This window comes from Cyrtonyx montezumae, unplaced genomic scaffold, assembly GCF_038088225.1.
Source record: "Cyrtonyx montezumae isolate F1298 unplaced genomic scaffold, pur_monq_1.0 scaffold_3, whole genome shotgun sequence".
In the NCBI taxonomy this organism is placed as follows: Eukaryota; Metazoa; Chordata; class Aves; order Galliformes; family Odontophoridae; genus Cyrtonyx; species Cyrtonyx montezumae.
The window spans coordinates 152,408,169-152,427,264 of NW_027072034.1; the positions used below are offsets into that span (position 1 = coordinate 152,408,169).

Sequence of the window (19,096 nt, forward strand, 5' to 3'; positions counted from 1 at the left end):
TGAAACCAACTGAAACAAAACTGCAGCACTTGTTTAAGCTCTTCTCTGAATTGCTGAAGGAATTCACAACTGCACAGAGGACATAAGCAATGATGATATTTAGCTCAACAACCATGATGTTTGATTGATGGTCAAATTCCCATACAAGTCCCCTGTCCAGGGGAGGATCTCAGCTTAATTATGAGAGCTGATTTTAGGTAACAAGTAATCTAATTTAATTATATAAATATTGCTACCATTTCTAGATGAAAATCACAAAATCTGAATATCCACCTTGGCTGTCACAGTGTTTTGGCTTTGACAGGGTGGCTCACATTTTTTGTATTAGGGTGTTGGATACTACTCCACAGTGCAAAAAGAAGATTCCATGAGGAATTTTTTAATGTACCTGAGCTAAGAATGTCTTTTCCAACTAAAACACAGATTTTTACTGATATTTGGACAATGCATTTTGCATGGTGATTCAGTGCTCCTGTATTTGAAGGCAAGAATGACATGAGAGGCTCAGAGCAACTGTTGTTATCCTGCTTCTTTCTACCATCTCAACTGGGTTTTTGTTGTTTGTTTACCTGTTAGTTTTGTGTTGGTTTTTTTTTTTTTAATGAAAGTGCTGCACTCTCAAGAGCCAATCCTTCCTAAGTGTTGAAGATGTTTTGTACATTCTGTTCCATTTTGCAGTGGAACCATGGGTTAACAGGTACCTATCTGCTCCCACTCAGAAGCTGAGTATCTTCCAGTAAATTTGATTTTAAGTCACTGTGAAGCCTTCAAGGACTCAAAAATAGCTGCAGGTTTGAGTGAGGATACAGAAAAAGTAGTCCAAATATTTCTTATGTTTAAAGTGTTCAAACTCAGATGCATTTACAAGCATTTAGATTTCAGCAGATAGCTGGTGCAATCTGTCTGTAACATCTAACTGGAGTCTAAACAAAAGTAAGTTTTAGATTTAAACCACTGAATACAGAAAGTGCTACCTTGCTTTCCAGCTCAGTGATGTGGAAGCTATGTGCCCTCAAAACAACAAACAAGTACCTAATATATATTTTATGCATTATCATCCATAACATCTAAAATTTTTAACAGCTTTATTTTACTGGTTGGGAGCAGCAAATGAATTCATGACATTTTACTAACTAGAGCCTACTCCTTTTGGTGAAAGTGTTCAGATTTGTTCTATCAAACATAACCAAAAACAATGTGAAAACTATCAGAGAGCAAGTACATTGATTGCTGTGCTCAGTTTCTTTTCTTGCAGGTGATGGGGGGAAGAAGAGAATTCAGCTTGATTCAAAGATTCCACATGTACAGTGAGAAAGAAATTTTGACTGACAGATTGAATGCATTTTATATAAAAATTACTGGCACACCGTCCATATGAAGCTCCTGGAAACCATTTTAACAATTGTTTTGCAGAACAGAGCTGCATTCTAAGGCAATGGGTCTAATCTTCATTTAGACTAGCTACTTGGCACTGTAAAAAGAAACACTACAATAGGTATAATATATTAAGATCTCTTTACATCACCACAGAAACACAGAGATTTATAGAGGCTTCACATTGCCAAGGAGATGGAAAGGGAGTTTGTTTACATTGCTCAGCTCCACCCCAAAGCTTTATCAACAAAATATGTTTCTAGTCTGGAAACATATCAACTTATTTTGTACCTGACAACTTCAGAGAGAAGGAATCCAGATTTAGCTCTCAGCAGACATTTCTGACAAGATGATATGAGAAACATGAAAAAGGAAAACACTTGAGCCCATGACTATATGGAGCTTTAAGTAAGGAACTTGTATTGTAAGAAGAAACTAGACCAGAAAATCCTTTTTTGAACAAAAAAAGAGCTACTACCACAAAACAAAATAAATGTGTATTTCAGCATACAACTGGAAAGCTCCTCTAAGCCAGACAGGGCAATTCTGGAAAGAAAATCTCCTTCTACACCATCCCTTCCTAAGATCTCAGTCATTCAAAATAATCACAGTGAAATAAACATGTAGCTAGTATATATTATGCAACTGATACTCACTGAAGGAAAGGATTAATCACTGAAAAATAAATATTTATCTTCCTTTCAGAAACCAGCTGTAAAAGATGACCAGGGAGTTTATCAGGAAACACCAACTCAGAATGCTGACAAAAAAAATGCTAAGTACATCAGCAGCATGTTCCTCAGGTTATGAGCACTGTAGCTTGCACCCAAACCAACGTTCAGCAAACTTTTTAAATAGTCATTTTCAAAGACCATTTTAAATGTTACTTTCAACTCAAAGCTGTTTTAAAACTACTGAAATTTAGATGAATTGTATTATACAGTTATTACATTCCTAACGCCTTCTGCTATTCTCCTTAAATTACTAATGCAAAAAGCTATAGTTTGTGTATGAAGTATGGGTGTTTGGGGAACTATTATTCTATGGCTTATATAATTAGAATCATAAAATAGCTAACATAATCGTTCTGACCTTTTTCTTTAATGCCAGTATTTCAGAAAGAGAGTTTTTAAACCCAAGCATGTGTTTAAGCCACCTGTCGCAGCAAGCAAGGAAAAAGAATTTTTAATACAGCTCAGGCACTGCATCACACATCACTGCAATAAATTCTGATTGCATTCATTAACCGCATCTAGATTCGGTATACTAGAAATACATAAACAATAAACAAAGAATCAAACTGCAATTCAGCAGTGAAGCAAAGAGAAGGTTAACAAAGTTCATCTGTGCTGCACACAGTGATCTGAGGGAGTATGGCTGGGATCTGAGCTGGGATTATGCTGTCTGCTGGAAGCAAGGCTGGGCTGTGCTTCCTGCCCAGTGATTACCCAGCAAACAGCATCCCTACATCACATGGCCTAACGTAGTAGTAAATTACAGTTGCTGAGCAACAGCAATCCTGGTGCAGATGGCTCACTGCAGTTGACATCTTTAGCTATGCAGATTAATTTATTATTTACTTGTGTTAAAAACTGGACAGGACAGTTATCTGGACTAGTGAGGAAATGCTGCAATACATTGTGGAATATTGTCAAGCTAAAAAAAAAAACAACATGGATAAAATATTTGGCATACACAGCTACGTGCTTCTTCCCACATTCTGACCCTTTCCTAAAGCAATAACAACAAACAACAAGCATGGAATCAACACCATTAACACCTAATCATAAATACAAAACAGCAATGTAGACAAGCAGTGTTCTGAAAGAGAAATTACGTGGGAGCATTCTTAAGAATATTCTAGACACAGTATTCTGTACTAGGGACAGAAATAAAATAATGACATCAACTTCATTTCATCCCCCAAACTGGGAAGTGGAAATTATTCCCTATAAATTGCACAGTTAGGAGTACCCTGGGATTCTTTGAAGCAACACAAGTATTACACTCAAATGTATTTCAAATTTTGATAATCTTTAAAAGACCACCAACTAAACAGGGTTTGTCTGAATCTACCCTCCAGATTAAGCTCCGTCCTCTTTTACAGAATACCTCCGTCTTTACTTTGCAATAGTTAGGTTGTGGGGGGGGGGGGTTGTTTTTGTTTTTGTTGTTGTTTTTGTTGGGTTTTTTGTTTTAAAAAGGGCCCTGAGTTTAACTCATTTACTTACACCCACATCACGAATAAAACTGATGGTTAGACTTATGTCCTTTTCTCTCTTCTATTTTGCTTTACTTATATAAAACTGAACATTAAAAAAGCCTTATACTTTGTGACATGCTACTATCCACAGTGACAGGAGATCCCTTTCTTTTTTCATCTCATTTCCAGGCCATGTTGCATCCTGGTTCTTATGTCCCACTATAACACAGCAGTGCCTAGACTAAACTGCATGGAATATGTGAATTCCATCAATAACTTCTTTCACTATCAAATTATCTGCAAAGATTTAACACAGTCATTTATATTAATTCTATTACAAGTAGAAGCAAAATTCATTTGAATTCACCACAGGAATTACAGACATCTTCCTTCAGTAGTGTTTTAAACTGTTACATATTCATTTCCCTGTAAAAGCTAATAACAATAACTGAGGAAAATGAATATCCTTCTGCTTAAATTCTCTTTAGTTCCTGAACATAATTCATGTCCAAGATTTGCTACTGTTTAGGATACTTAGAGACATAGCACATTAATGAAAAGATACCAAAAATCCAAACATCACTGTGAGCATCTGAACCAAATTATACCCTTAAGTCACCAATGGTAGCAGTAGGACTGTATGTAAGAACAGCTTCAGAAAGAAAAAGGAAAAAAAAAAATCAAGGGTGTAGTACTTGGCACAATTGATAGGGAAATTTCCTAGCCCTGGTGGAAGGAGAAAAATATTGGTACTACCACCACTTTGCCTCCACTCTAGAAACAAAGAAAATGTTTTTATACTTCATGTTGAAATGTAGAGATAGGGAATGAGGAGACAGAGAGGGTGTAAGTCTAGTAGAACATTCTGTGTGGTCTGAAATCAGTGCAGGCAAGGCAGTATGTGAGGGACAGGCTTGCCTGTACTTAGATTGCAGTTGGCAATGGCACTGTTCATCCTGCGGGTAAGGATGAAGGGACAAGCAAACAAAGTGGATGACATTACGGGAGTCTACTATAAACTATCAGCTAGGAGGATGACACCAATGGAACATGCTCCTCAGGGCAGTGGGCACGGCCCCAAGCAAACAGAGTTCAAAAAGCACTTGGACAACACTCTCAGACATATGGTTTGAAATTTGGGTGGTCCTGAGTGGAGCCAGGAGTTGGACTCCATGATTCTTATGGGTCCCTTCCAACTTGGGGTATTCTACTATTCTTACTAGTTCACAGATAAAAATTTATCTCATTTATCAAACATATGCACAGGCCACTTATGTTTATCTATAGCAGTTCATGGTTTTTGCCTAGCTAGCTTCATCAGAAAGCAGATAATGTTTAACCAAATGGATAGTCTCTCAGATGCCCCTGCTTGTTTCAGAAAGCCTATTCCTAATTTAGACTGTCAACACAACTGGATCATTTTCAAGTTGCTGCTGGCTTCTGATGCTAAGGGCTGATTGGGATGTTTTTAAGAAAACAGATTGGTTTTTTTTCTTAAATAAAAGATTCTCATTGTGTAATAAAATTAACACACCTGCTACAAGTTTCTGATGTACACAGAAAACAAAAGGCACAGAGTACCAGTCAATAAACCTGTTTATATAATTTTTCCCAGTACTTTATGCAACTGTTGCTAGGCACTCGTGCCATGGTGATGAGTGAGGTGCAAATACCTAGACAGATTAAAGAGACATATGTTACTGTGCACATTATGTATGGCGTATTTTCCCTCTGGACTGCTGTGCAAAACCAAGATACAGCCTATTCCTCTTCCCTAGAGGGACAGCAGTGTCAGATAGTTCAGAAAAACAGTTCAAAGGATCTGACCTTGTGGCAATAAACTATCACTTTCTACTCAGGAGTTCCACAGTTCTCCCTAGTGAGTAAAAACAGATCAAGTGCATGTACTACTGCACCTTATATGGAAAAAGATGACTACAAATCCAAAAAACTAGTAATTCCCACAATGGTTTGTGAATGCATGAAAATATTTCCCAAGACGGTTTGTAAACTCTACTATATTCCTCCCAGAACCAGCTAGAAACATCGAATATGAAAACTTCAGATTTACTCTGGAGAATGAATCCATGTTGGTAGTTGTGAAGACTAAGCTATCCTGTAAGAAACTCACAAGATGTCAAGGAATTTAAGGAGATAGTTCCAGCAGCTGTATGGAGGAAAAATTCAGAACAGAAGTAATATAAATCCTTCACTAAATAAATGCCTTTTGCCCTCCCCACCTTCTGCATTAGAAGTACTCCCTTAAGACAGATAAACAAGAACAATAGAGGCTAAAAAGGGCACGGAAAGGGCAACACTGGACTACAGAATCATGAAACTTGGCAAAAGGGATAGCAGGGTATGTGCTAACATTATATAATAATTATATAATAATATTTGTGAATATCTCAAGTAGGAAGCTTTGCAGATGAAGCAATTCAAATTTCCTTATGTGCCAGAACAGGTTCTATTACTTTGCTCCAACTGTTCAATAACACAGTCAGATGTGATTTTCATTGCACTTCACTGCAGATAGGAGCAGGACACCCACAAGGAAATTTCACCAAGACAGCTGGTGGTGCAAAGCTGAGCAAATGAGAAAAGTCTGAGTGGGAGTTTGGAGATTAGAACTAATGGCTGAATAAATTAGATGTCCAATACCTCCATTTACTGAAATGCTTTCATCAGGAAATAAATGCATATCTTGTGTTTATTTCAATGTGTAATATGAAATGCAAATTTACTTTTACATATGTATGTAATCAGTTAGTCTTAAATGCAGCTGTTTTTATTGTTTTAAAGCCCCAAAATTCACACACAGAGTATCCACTTCAAAAACTAGTAGCTTCACAGAATTTACTTTCAGATCTTCTTACATAAACAGCCTTTCTTTCTTTCTTAAAATCCACATTACTTAAACATTCTAAACCTGTCAATCATTTCCACAGAACATCTGAAGTTCCTGAAGGAAGTTGAGCTCAGAGCGACCCCAGAAAATCACTAAGGAAATAGGGATCAGCATCCACAAATAAATCTAAGAAGTGTTGGTCTAAAAAACATTGTTTTCTTAGAAAAGCTTATCTGTAATGTGATAACATAACGTTCATAACGTAAAAAAAAAATACTTTTTTCCACTCTCTCCAGAATGACATGCCAGATAGTAGAGTTTCAGGTTTTAAACTATGTATTTTTTCCCCTTTATAATATCCCTTGATTACATACTCTGAGTTTATTTGCAGATAATCTGACATTTCTGCACTGGGCTGTTCAAATCATCTCTCTTCCAGTCCAGTAGATCTCCAATCTCAATTCTGAATTTCCCTAAATTCTAACAAGAGAATACACTGCTAAACAATTCAGTCTGCTAACTGAATCTTTCAGGTTTAACTTAAGACAATTTTAACAACAAATCAACAAATAATCACCAGATGCAAAAACCTATTTGTTATGAGGTACCAACCTAAAAATATCACTAATAAACGTACACTGAAATACAATCTAACAAACAGCAGTATTCTTAAATCAGTGCAATACATGTCAAACAAGATGCACAGTGAAGGTGAGGAGTCTCCATCCTTAGAAATACAAAAAATTGGACAGGACACAGTCCTGAACTGCTTTAGGTGGTCTGTTTGTAGCAGGAAGTTGGACTACATGATTTTGAGCCCCCAGTAATCTTAGTGATGCTTTGATTCTGTGATTTTAAATCTAGAGATACTTGTCAGATTGAAAATAATGTCTATACTCTTCTTCCTATTGCCATCTGTTTTGGTATTAGTTTAGCTGAACATAAGGCAAAACCAAACTCCCCAAATCCCCCGTCTGGCTGATTTATCACTAGTCAGTCTTGACTATCAGGTCAATTTCTATAAACTGATAAAACTGTTGTTGCTGGGGAAAAACAGAAAAACCTATAATGCAAAATAAAAACTAAATTATCAGGATGTATAGGCAGATGTTCAAGAAATAAGACTACATCAGACATTCATATGATGCCTTACTCCCCTGCACAACAAGTAAAGTCTATATGTATGTATGGGCACATAAAGCAAACTAATGCAAACATATCAGGTTGAGATAAGCTCATTTGAAGTCCTAATATTAGTTTCCACACCATTTCTATGTTATATAATTACAGCTAGAATGGTAATCAAAGTTTGAAATAGTCCACAGAGATCCCTTTCTTAGCATCACACAAGAATGAAATAACCTAAGAATCACAGAGTCAAAACTCATGACTCAGGCTTTCAGCTAATGAATGCAGTTGCAAAGCAAATCTATCCAAGTCCTTTTCTGAAACCCACAGAGGACCTATGAACATGGTCATTTTCATATTCAATTGTTTTTTTTAGTTATTTATTTGTTATTTCCCCTTTTTTATATAAAGAAACAAGAACATATTCCTAAAGACTGTATAAACAGAAAACCATTACATTCCCTTTCACCACACCAATACTTTCTTTTTCATCTTTTCACAGTAAGGGTTTTGGTGCACTGGAACAGGTTGCCTAGAGAGGTTGTGGTGTCTCCTTCTATGGCAATATTCAGGACCCCTCTGGACGCCTAACTGTCCAACCTATTGTAGGGCACCTGTTTTAGCATTGGGGGTTGAACTTGATGATCTCTTGATGTCCCTTCTAATTCCTTTGATTTTGTGATCCCCTCTTAGTGTATGTACTTTCCTAAATAGCATGATTATTTCTCAGAACTCGTTAAGTTCTTAAATGGCTGTCATAATACACTATAACAAATTTAATGTTTTGGCATAACAAAGGTAAACTTAATTTTGTGCTCTGGTAATGAAACACAATATAAATGTTACTCACCTCTGTTATATGAGGGTTAGGATTAAATCCACACAGACTGCAGACTACAGTATGACACTGTGTGCATGTATTGTAATTGGCCTTTTCTGGCGTGTGCAGCAGCAGTTCAGTGGTAGTGCAAAGAGGACAAAACGTTTTCTTTGGGGTGGATTCCACAGGTTGGGCTGCATTGGCTTGCTTTTGCTGCGAGGGCTTTTCAGGCCCTGGTTGCTGGCCCAGTGGTTTTGTAAGTCCTGGTTGTTGTGCTAAGGACTTTGTTGTACCTGCAGTTTGAGAAGACGGTTTTGTAGGCCCTGCTTGAGGTGCTACTTGTTTTACAGGCCCCGTTTGCTGCAGAGGTGGCTTCCCAGGTCCAGGTTGAAGTGGCTGTTTTGCAGGTCTTATCTGCTGAGCAGTTGGCTTTTCATGTCCAGGTTGCTGTTTAGGAGGTCCTGGTTGCTGGGCAGATGGCTCTACAGGACCTCCTTGCCTTGATGGTTGTTGAGATGGTTGTTTTACAGGTCCTGACTGTTGTGATGACGGTTTTGTGGGAGGTGGTGCCTGGGATGATATTTTAGCACTATCTGGTTGCTGTGGTTTGGTTGGTCCCACTGAAGGTTTTGCAGAAGTTTGTTGCTGAACAGGCTTTGTTGGCTCTGACTGTTGGAGCTGAGATTTTTGTGGTCCTCGTGACTGAGGTGGTTGTTTCATTTGTTCGACCTTAGAGTCTCCAGGGTGACCAGGGCCTGGTTTCTGAATTTGCTTTGGTTCCCCAGGTTGCTGCTGCTGAGGCACTGGTTTGGAAGACTCAGTTTGCTGAGGGGTAGGTTTGACAGGTCCTTGATGTTGAACTAGCTTCGGAGACTGTTGTTGAGGTGGATGTTTTGCAAGACCCCTCTGCTCCTCAGGTTTCCCCTGCTCTTTCTGGGTAACCTTTTGTTTCCTACCAGCTTCTTCATGGACTGCATCTGAATCTGATATCAAATCAAAAGGATTGAATTTATTCACAACTGAAGTGACTGCACTCAATGGATTGGCTTCTGAGAGAAAACTGGGCATCATACTTGGCTTCTGATCTTCTTTAAAATCAGTCCTGGACTTCGATTCCCTTAGACTTATTGAAGAGGGACTCCGTCCAGGTGCCCGTTGTTCTGTCTTCAGCACATCTACTGTTCTGCTTTTACTTAAACCCGGTCCTGGATCTGGAGGCTTACCTGGTTGTCTTGGATGGTGGCTTGTATCAAGATCAGGATGCCTGCAGAAAGAGAATGCAATAAATTCAAACAGTGCAATTTATCAGGGAAACAATAGTTAAAATAATCTGTACCTGTGCCCTTAAAAATGTTTAGGTAACAATGTGAAATCCTCAGGTGTTCAAGTGAGGCTTACAACAGTGTTCAAGTAAGGCTTACAACAGAGTGTATATAAAAAGTATTTAAATTAAAATTATTGTTCTATAAAAGCTTATGCAAATATTAATTCACAGACTGACTTAGTTAGAAAATAATCTCATTCAGCAACTGTGTTTAACCAGATTATTCTCTCTTAAGGAAGATGAAGAATTCATAGCTGTAACTCCTATTTTACCTAAAACCAAACTGCTGCGTTTCACTCTATCCCTTGGGATACAAACATGGGGAGACAAAGAAGACCAAAAGAAACAGATGTTGGGGAATTAGCAGATCAAAGCAGAGCCATACACACAAAAAACACACATTACTAACTGCTTATGCACTTACATTCTGGCTATTTGTACAAAGTTTTGATCATATTTACTATACAGCAAGGATTAAAACTGCTAAAAATCCAGATACGTTCAGAAGTACATGGGTTCATTTTGTCTGTTTTTTTTTGGTGGGGAAATATTTTCACTACCACCTATCCACTCATTACTCAGAGTGTTCCAATCAGATGAAACAGATGACAGTTCACAGAGTATGTATCAAAACTTTCTTTTTCAAATAGAACTATCAAAGAGCCTCCTTCCAGCATCACTCCAAAATTCACATTGCCCAACAATAATAAAATTGTTACCATTAGAAAATGAGGATAAATCTCTACACACCTTGCTTTGTTTTCATAAAGGATAAAAGAAGGCTAAGAAAATAGGAACTAAAGTCAAGATCATGTTGTTATATGCAGCGTGGTATTCTTTTTTATTCTTATATATTTGTTGCTATGCTCAATTGCAGCTTGAGGACACCATATACCAGGCAGTGCTATTGCCAAAGGATGTAGTAAAATACCCTATTCATTGCTATCACTGTGCATTTGCTAGAAGATATGGTGTACTTTTCAGTGCCACAACAGTGTTACAACAATAAAATTTTCAGTTTTCACTTCAAGAGATCCACTTAACTGTGAACTTGTTTTTCAAGACATTACATTTCTTTTGGGGCATTCATACCAAAACAATCACTTCTTACGTTTAATTCCATTCCGTGAGCAGCATTTTCTTTTTTTATTAAGTGTTTCAGCAGAAGGTTACAGAATGACATATACTCAATACACTGATAACTGTGTTTTACACTGTTAATATTACAACTGACTTATTATTACTGCTGATGAATATTTTCAGTTTTCATTACATACCTAGTAATGGCAAAACAGATGGAAAAAGCTAACTGGTAGCAATTTCTGCAATTGTTAATTCTCACAACATGTGATTTTATCATAATCTTTTATCTGACTTTTTTTTTTAATTAAAAAATTTTCACGTGAAATTGTATTTCTAGATTTCTGTACCTCCATTTACTGTTCTCCATCCCTTGAAAAATTCTTGATTTTAAATCTGAGAAGTATACAATCTTAACGTGCAACTCAAGAAAGGGAGCAAGTGTTTCCACTGACATTAGTAATGTTTGTTAACTTGTTATTCATGATGAGGATAATACACAGAAGTCCAGTGATAATTTAATTCAACTAGACATTTAGCATTTTTGCTACATAGAGAAAACAAGCAACTGTAAAGTTTAATTAGAAGCCAGGCAGGTCTATCTGACTTTTTTTTTCTTGCAGTTTAGATAAGCACTGTACACTTTATCTGAAGAACGACTGCTTGATAAGTGCAATCATTTCAACTATTGTATCAGTGGTAGTCTGGTACACTTCCAGCATTCACATCTGCAAGTGTTGGAAAGCTTCAATCAGCAATGAAAAACTGACAGGACCAAAAAAAAAAAAAAAAAGGATCAACAGTACTTAATCAACAGTTTTAATACATTCAGGTCAGGAAACGCGGAACCAAAGCCAAACCTTACAGTGGAAGTGGAAGAAAAAAAAATAACTGTTTATAGAAATCGAACTAGGAGATTAACAAGAATAAATAACTGTCAGTTCCTATTGGCATGAGTTCCCATTCAGCTTTCAATTTTTATCAAAATAATGTGATCTATAAATTTCTACCTGATCAGATGTCAGGACTTAAAATGAGATTACAACTCATGAGTCAACTGAATTAAAAAAAAATAAATGCTAGAGTATTCTCAAGAACAGACTTGTCTTGCTTTTTAATATATCTATGCAATGGAGTCAGTTCTTAACTACTGGAAGAAAAAGCCTTGAAAAGACAAGCTTCCTGAGAAACATTACCTCTGTCAAAAGCTAGGATCTCTTTAGTTTTAGGCAGTAAGAAATTGAAGCCTTGTTTCTAATACTACTTTACAACCAAATACAGACAAATGTTGGACAACTTTAATGAAACTGCAGAATTAGAAATTCTCTGGAAAAAGAAAGTATTTATTTGAAAAGTATATTTTTTTTAATTTTTAACCTTCTGAACCACAAAAAAATTAAGAAACTGCCATCAGTTTAAATTTAAGAAACAAAATCATTTTATTCTCCCTCATCTAATTCCTTCATTTTCATTGCTGTTTCTACTCACTTGGCCTTGATTCACAGAGCTCATCTTTATTCATTTAGATAAGTTTTATAGCCAAATCAAAGCTTACTTTGCAGTTAAGTAAAAGTTTAACAAAAGTCTATTGGTCCTGTTCTTTATGGCATAATGATAAAAACTGTTTTAAAAGATGTGTCGTAGTAAAACTTATTAGTATAAATAACTTTAAAGAGAAGTAAAACTATTGCACAATTGCAAGACAGACTCCTTCACATCGACTGACAAGATATGTACAAAGTTATGCATGGCCCTGGAAACTTATTTTTTATTGACTTTAAAAGGTGATATTAACAAAAATACAAATTTCTATTGAAACTACAACACAATTGTTTCTTAGAAGTGCGACATTTAATAAGGGCTTCTCAGAATTTTCTCTCAAAATGCATCTGACTGTGTTATTATATGGTGTAAGCAACTTAATGAATCGAAAAAAACAAACAACACAACAGTGATCTGCTCAAAATAAAAACAGTTGCATTAGATGGTTCATATATTCAGCCTGTTCACACATTCCTTTCAGATGATGTGAAACAATTCCTCAGCAATTGGACACTGAGATAGTTACAAGACCATTCAATGAAGCTAGAAGAAACAGAAGTAGCTTACCAATTAATTAAAAAAAAAAAAAAAAAAAAAGACCTAAACTAAACTTCCTAAACTAGAGGGCTTTTTTCGGAAGATGGTCAATGGAATGACTTCTATAGATACTAAGTATTCCAAAATGGGTCTGGAATCGATAGAATAAAATATTACATATATATTTATATATGTACTTACCCACCACTAAGACTAAGAATTTGTTTGGAAGGGGACTGGAAGCATTTAGAATAGGAAATAATTATTAGTATCTCAGATAAAACTGGATAACAGCTAATATTAAATTTTAACAATCCAGCTAACAAGATTGGAAAGAAGAAAAAAACAACAACAACCCTGAGAGACAGCCTATTAGGAACACTGGCACAATACATGGTTATATAAATTAAATGTCTAAATGTCGCCATTCCTTTTCTGCTCACCATTTCAATCACTTAATATTTGGATTGGCTATGCCACACTAGGGGAAAGAAACAAAAAAAAAAAAAAACTGTTGAAAACAGCACTTGTGGATCATTGTTAAAGAAGTATTTTCCTTGCAGACTTACATATAAATTAAAATAAAGCTTGTAGCAAAGAAATCTGTTTCTCAGGAGGTTAATTCTTTACTTGAGTTAAAAGTCTGGACTCCAAGGGTTTGAATCAAGTTCCTAGTAATCACTCCCATGATTGCTAGCAAATTCTAGCAGCAAAGACAAGTATAGAAGACAAGCAAGTAAAGCAAGAGAGAAGAGACAAGCACTAGCCTCATTACATTATAACAGGCACAAAGATACTATAATAGGAATCACTACAAATCCCCAAGGGAAGCTAGATGACAGGCTACTGCATCAACTTAAGAGTTAAAATGCCAATTTAACCAAAAAGCAGAAGGGCAGTATTTTACAAATATAGACTGTCTTTAAATAAGAAGAATGGTATGCTAGTGATGGTACACTTTAAGAAAAGACTGAAAGTACGGTATGCTAATAAGAGGAAAAGAGTTTCCTATATGATTGTTTGTAGGAAAGTAGTAATTTACAAATGCAGAAATATTCACATTTTAGCCTATTCTGAAGTCCCCCAGGGATATTTATTTTGGAAGCTTAGTATGAAGAAGAACTTGTAAGCTGTATACAAAAGAAAATTTTAAGCTTTCTTTCAACAGAACTGATCTGTGAGATTTTTTTCCCCACTACTGACATCCACAGAAGCTGGGTAAAGCCCTGAAATATATATAAATTCTATGTAGTTGTACTCACAGTTAATAAATATGCAGGATTTGAATCCCAATTAAAATATAAATCTTAGGTACAATCGCAGTGATTTCAGTGTTTCCCAAAAATGACTATCATCCAACTAACCTGCCTTACCTTATAAAATTAATTTATATAAACCTGGCATTGTAGAGACTCAACAAGAACCGATTTGCACAGTAGAGGAGGATCACTCCATAACCTCCTTCTCTACCAACAGCCCGTTCAGCGCCAAAGGAGGAAGGCGAGACGCCTGAGCTCGGGAAGGCAGCGAGTTCAGCACCACGGACAGCGGCACGGGCCGAGCTGCGGGAACTGAGCAGGCAAGGCCAGCGCCGGGCACCGAAACCCGACCGAGCCGGGCACCGGGCTTGATGCACCTCGGGCAGTGTATTTACCCTGTGATAAGGACGGAGAGGGGAAGGGAACGACCCAGTCTTCACAGATGCATAATAAGGGAAAGCCACCAGTACCCAGATCGCCAAAATCTGCAGCAATCAATTCAAACCTGTTCTGCTGCCTTTATTTTCTCCTCAAAAAAAAAGCAGAGGAAAAAATAAGGGGGGAAATAAAGGCTGGTACAGACCTCTTCAATCCGTGACTATTTAGTGAAACCAAATGAGAGATGCAGAGGTTAAGAACTGGTGGAGTAATGGCTAGCAAACGCATTACGCCCAAAAGCTTTGAAAGATTCAACAAGAATCCCCTTTCCCATAGACAGACGCTTACAAAACCTATCAGGAGAGCTCATACACACAGAAAACCCAAACGCAGCCCGCACATCTCCCCCTACCCAGACCCAGAACGGAGCGACGGGAGGGGACACTGGAACGGAGAGCTGCCGGTATTATTAGAAAGCGGCGGAGCGAGGGCTCCATCCGAGCGCTCGTGCAGCCGCCCCCTTCCTCCCTCCACCAGCAGCACAACGCGGGGTCGATGCTGCGGGCCCGGATAGCACCGCACCCCACCGCGAGGACACGAAGAAAAAGGGGGGGGGGGGGGGGGGGGAGGAAAGGGAAGAGCGGGAGAAGGGCGATTTTCCGTGCGTGCCTTTGCATGGGAGGCGGCTCCGCGCCGGCGAGGTTCCCTCTGGGCAGCCCCTGCGCCCTTGACATGACAGCGGCGATCTGCCTCCTCTCCTCCTCGCTCAGCTGGCTCAGGTCCGCCTCCACGCCGGCTGGGACGAGGCGCTGCGATGGGGCCGCGGAGCCGCCGCCATCCCCGGCCGCCGCCGCCGCCCCTTCGAGCCCTTCTCCACCTTCCAAGCTCGCCTCGTTGCCCATGGCTGCCGCGGCTCCCCGGCTCTCCCTTCAGGCGCAAAGCGAGCGGAGAGCCCCGCTCTTCAGCGGGTGCTCGAAGCTCCGCGGCCGCCACCACGGCCCCGCAGGAGAGCAGAAGCGGCAGCAATAGGAGGAGGAGGAGGAGGAGGAAGAGGCGCGGCGGGGCCGGGCTCGCTGCCTACTGCCGGGGAGGAGCGGCGCCGCCGCCCGCGCACCGCGCCGCACTCCACCGCCCCACGCGGCGCATGCTCCGGGCGGCCCCGCCCCGTTAAAGCCGCCGCCGCGGCTTCCCCTCAGCGGGGAGGTGGTGGCTCCGCGGCTCTACTGCGAGTTTGGGTGGCTCAGGGAAGGGAGGTTTCACAGCCTCCCCGGGCCCGTGTTCTGGGGATTGAGCGTCTTTGTGATGACTGGCTCTGACTTGTAGGAAGCTGCTTTCTGGTTTCTGAGATACAGTGTTATTACACCCCAGAGAAAAGGCTTTATGCTTACTTCAGCAGTCCTGTTGCTCCGGCTTGCCAGGATCTCAGCAAGTAGATACACTGAAGTGTACTTCAATGTATCCATCACTCTCCCCAGCTTTATCCCCAGGGTGAATGTGTTCTGCATCATTAAGGAAGACATCAGAAACTGTTCGTCCTAAACATACAGCCAGTGATCCTGCTGGCACCTGTAAAAGAACCTGCTAACAATGCCCCATCTGAGCCTGATGGTTCTGTTTATTTTTCATATGCTGTGCAGATCTCTAATTTGGCTCCAATTATATGGGGTAACAGAGCACTGGTTGCTCAGAGTTGTTGTGAGTTTCCTTCTGTGAGGATATAAAAGTCCTGTCTGGGCACCTACCCGTGTGACCTACTGTAGGGTACCTGCTTTAGGAGGAGGATTAGACTCTGATCTCTTCCAACCCCTGTGATTCTGTGATATGATGGGAAGTCATGCTGAAAGCCTGATGGAGCATGATTTGCCTGAGGTGGAAACATGCTGGCATTTCCTTCTTGTCCTTCATTTGCTTGGATAGGACTCCCAGGAGGTTTTGGTCCGTAACCTTTTCAGAAAGAGAACCAGACGAATTAGACTAACTGGCTGGGTGGATCTCTCTAGTGGATTCCTTTCTTGCCTTTCTTGGAAACAAGTACAGCACTTGCTTTTTTCAGGTCATTAGGAAACTTTCCCAATGACCTTTTGAAAATGATAGAAAGTGATTCTGCAGTAGCACCAGACAGCTTTCTCAGCATCCTTCGATCCAGCCCATCTCAGTCCCCTGAGCTTCTGCACGTCCAAATGGTTTCTGCTCCCTGACTCTATCTTACTCAACACTACTTCAATAATGCTTCATTCCCAAATGCTTTGCTGTTCGTCTGAGGGACTTGGGACAATAAAGGCCAAATCTTACCCATGGCAAAAAAAAAAAAAACCATTAATTACCTTATACTTTCTTTATTCTTTCTTGCCCTTTTTAATGGGGGCATTTCTTTTCCTATAGCCAGATCCTCCCTAGAGATCTTACTAGGTTTTGGATCTAGACAACACCCTACAATATTCAAAATAAACAGCTAGATCCTCACAAATAGCAGTTGTTTTGGCTACAAGGATGTGACAACATTTAATATTCTCGCTTGTTTCCATTTGTACTAACATTACTGTCCTTCTGTAAAGCAGGTCAACACTTGATATGATCTCTGGAAGGATTCCATCCAAATGCGTATAGTACGTCTATATCTCAACAATCAGAGACATTTTTTTTCCAGTCCCAGTTCACAATAAATGATGAAACTAGGAGCAGCTGTAGGCTTACTACTTCCCTCTCAAGCGATTTTTGAGTTAAACTTCAAGTGAATAGCACAGAAGACAACACAATAAGGCACAAATGGAAAATCCTCTAAGTGGAGAAACATAACATGAATGTAAATGGATGCCTGTTCACATGGGTTTCTAGGTAAAGACATCACAGAAACCTGTGAAAGAGAAGTCACGCAACACACTTGGACAAAGGCAGATTTACCTGTATGTGAAGTGAATGTCAAGAGTTTTAGGAGGAAAGTATACACAAATACACACATTCCTATTCATTTATCACACAAGAGTACTGTGTACCTACATACAAATAAATGTGTAAAGTGGTGCTGCATGAAAAAAAGGCAAATACATTACAACAATGAGGAAAGAGGGATCTCATGACTGAAAGCATTTGGTTTTATGATGCATATTAATGTAAGCATTCACACACACTTAAACATATACTTAAACATATTCTGTGGAGAGTGATATTCCTGTCCTGCAATTAGGTAGTCTGGAGGCTTAATACATTTCCAAATGGAATTTTTCTTAAAATACAAAAATAATAAAATTAATTTCCTTATTCAGAGACAAAATAGGTTACTAGAGCATTATTACATCTAGAAATCGTGTTCTTTTTAAAAACAGATGGTATATGTCAGATATAGATGCAGACAAAACAAGAGCAAACAAAACATTAAAATTCCTTGGAAAAACAATTAAAACCAGGGAAAGAACAGCTTTGCTAGTGCTTATTGATGAAAACTATGTACACTGATCATGTTTCACTGTTAATTTGTTCTGAGATAGAGAAAGAGAGTAGAGAGACATATTATACTGAGCTCATAAGAAGAGGCAGTATGAGATATGACCTTCGGTGGGAAGTTCACAATTGGCTTCAGCAAGGATGTCACCTTAAGATGATGATCTCAAATATCTTAGGGATTTTTGTGAGAACTAGCTCTTTCCACACTGCTCTGACATTTACTTTTTCTTTTGAAACAGCAAGGAACTGATTGTTATCTATTCCAGAAGTTACAGTGCACCCCATCGTTTCTATATCTTTCTTTCTCCCTAAATACTTTTTACTACCCAGCTCTTCCATTTTGGTATTACTGCTAAAATTCACAAACTAATGAGGCATAACACTCCATAGTGACAAAGACAGAACAGTTATCAAACAAATCAGTCTATTTCCTCAAAAGTCATAATATCTGACCTGCAGGAAACAGCTTGTTGGTATCAGACTATATTCTCTTGTTTAAATAGATAGATAGATAGATAGATAGATAGATAGATAGATAGATAGATAGATAGATAGATAGATAGATAGATAATAAATAATGTATGGAAATTAGAACTTCTCATGTAAATTTAGAAGGAGAATATAGAAGCCATTTGCCTTCCCTTAGCAGAAAACATAAAGGATAATCATGAGCAGAGGCAAACTCAACTACCCTTTGTGGACTCACAATTTTTGTATCTATCTGAATCCAAATTAAATCAGTACAATCCACAAACACTGATGTATATGTGATCATCAAATCCATTATGTATTATTATCTCTAAAAAACAATGTTAGTATAACTTCATTTGGACTAAGGATTGAATAGTATTAGTAACACAGTACTTTCATCTGGGAATGAATCAGTTTGGTATGCAAACCAGATGCATCAACTCTCCAAAGGAGCAAGTCCAAGTTGGAGCCAAATAGGCAGAAGTAGCACAAAGAGGTTTGTTCATCTATTGCCAGCACTGAATCTGATCTAGGGCGAGTGAATCTCATTGTGTATCTTCAGCACTACAAAGAGTGCTCAGAGTTAATTCATGACTAACAACACCAGAGACATCCAGTCTCCTCAGATGCCTACGTAGCATAGACAATCTTTTTACACTGTAAAGGGGAGAAAAAGCCATTTAGCATATAG

General features: G+C 38.7%; 1 protein-coding gene across 1 annotated transcript in view; it reads right to left on the minus strand.

Moving 5' to 3' along the window:
• The window catches only part of PCLO (piccolo presynaptic cytomatrix protein), a 311,928-nt gene extending 296,533 nt beyond the window's left edge, over positions 1-15,395 (minus strand). Inside the window, exons 1-2 of the mRNA XM_065743701.1 lie at positions 15,163-15,395; positions 8,404-9,637 (exon numbers count right to left, since the gene is read on the minus strand). Coding sequence (XP_065599773.1) covers positions 8,404-9,637; positions 15,163-15,395 — 1,467 coding nt within the window. The remainder of the gene's footprint in view (positions 1-8,403; positions 9,638-15,162) is intronic.
• Positions 15,396-19,096: the final 3,701 nt, after the last annotated feature.